A 1,029-nucleotide genomic window follows, 5' to 3' on the forward strand; every position below is an offset into this window, starting at 1 on the left:
ATTTGTAATTACTATGACATCACCAATCAACGAGTTGCGTCCAGGAAGTGAGCGGGATATTCTCACATCTATGGGGGCCGTGCCGAGAAGCTCTCTGACCACGCAAGTTCGACTCATGGAGACCGCTATCCACGAGAACAGTACTGCCTCGTATGTCCCCCATGTTTCTACCCTTGGTGAAAGTATCAAGAATGTCCTGTGCGACAACGACGACTCCAAGGCTGACATACCCACTGTTGGCAGTGGTGAAGATCCATGCGCTCTTTGGACCATCATTTGCTTGGCTCATTGACAAGATGATTACCCTTACCCCTTCGGTGACCAGCACACTACGAGATGGTTCGACCCGCTCATCGATTGGTATATTATTAATGCCGCCGCCAACATCCCGCAAGGCACTGTCTTCGTTGGACGACAAGCACTCAAGCAGCAGTTGTCCAGAAGTGCGACAGCGTCCAAAAGAGCGTCACATGCTCAGCTGGCACATGCTTGTGCTGCTCAAACTGCCTCGTCTACTGATGGTATCACATTAACTAGTCACGGCTTTCTCGCATTCAGATCAAATGCTCAAGGAGCGCTTTCACCGCCTACTGCTACTCCAACACCATCCCTGCAGAGTCATGACAGTTCTATGGACATTCCTTATGATAGCCTGAAGAAGAAGATCAAGGCTGTCGTTGGTGAGCCGCCAGCTAAGGAACTTGTCTTCGACGTTACCTCATTAGAAATATCTCGACGTCGGAATCACCTTGCTGGGGTTTGTTTGAAGACGCTGTCGGCTCCTAATTCCACCTCCCTCTGCAGCTACCGACACTCTCACGATTATCAAAACAGCTGCTGTGAATGTAAGTGCCATTCAAGTGGACTGCCGTAGCTCATCCACTTTAATCCTTCACAGCGTACCCGCTGTTCCGACCATTAATTTGACGATTTGGCAAAGCTCCTCTCATCGAGTACTGTGAGTGCCAGCACTGGTCGGCACTGGTGCCAACCTTTCCCTAATGGACTATGGTGTGTTTCATTTCCTCA

The 1,029-nt window shown here is 50.0% G+C and overlaps 1 protein-coding gene across 1 annotated transcript; it reads left to right on the forward strand.

Moving 5' to 3' along the window:
- Positions 1–115: 115 nt before the first annotated feature.
- On the forward strand, positions 116–292 carry Pmar_PMAR009678 (hypothetical protein; the record flags this gene model as incomplete). The annotated part of the gene is made up of 1 exon (XM_002768603.1): positions 116–292. One exon carries the CDS (start codon positions 116–118, stop codon positions 290–292), a length of 177 nt encoding a protein of 58 aa, XP_002768649.1.
- Between the last annotated feature and the right edge of the window lie 737 nt (positions 293–1,029).

This window comes from Perkinsus marinus (assembly GCF_000006405.1).
Source record: "Perkinsus marinus ATCC 50983 genomic scaffold scf_1104296967804, whole genome shotgun sequence".
NCBI classification, from domain to species: Eukaryota; Perkinsozoa; order Perkinsida; family Perkinsidae; genus Perkinsus; species Perkinsus marinus.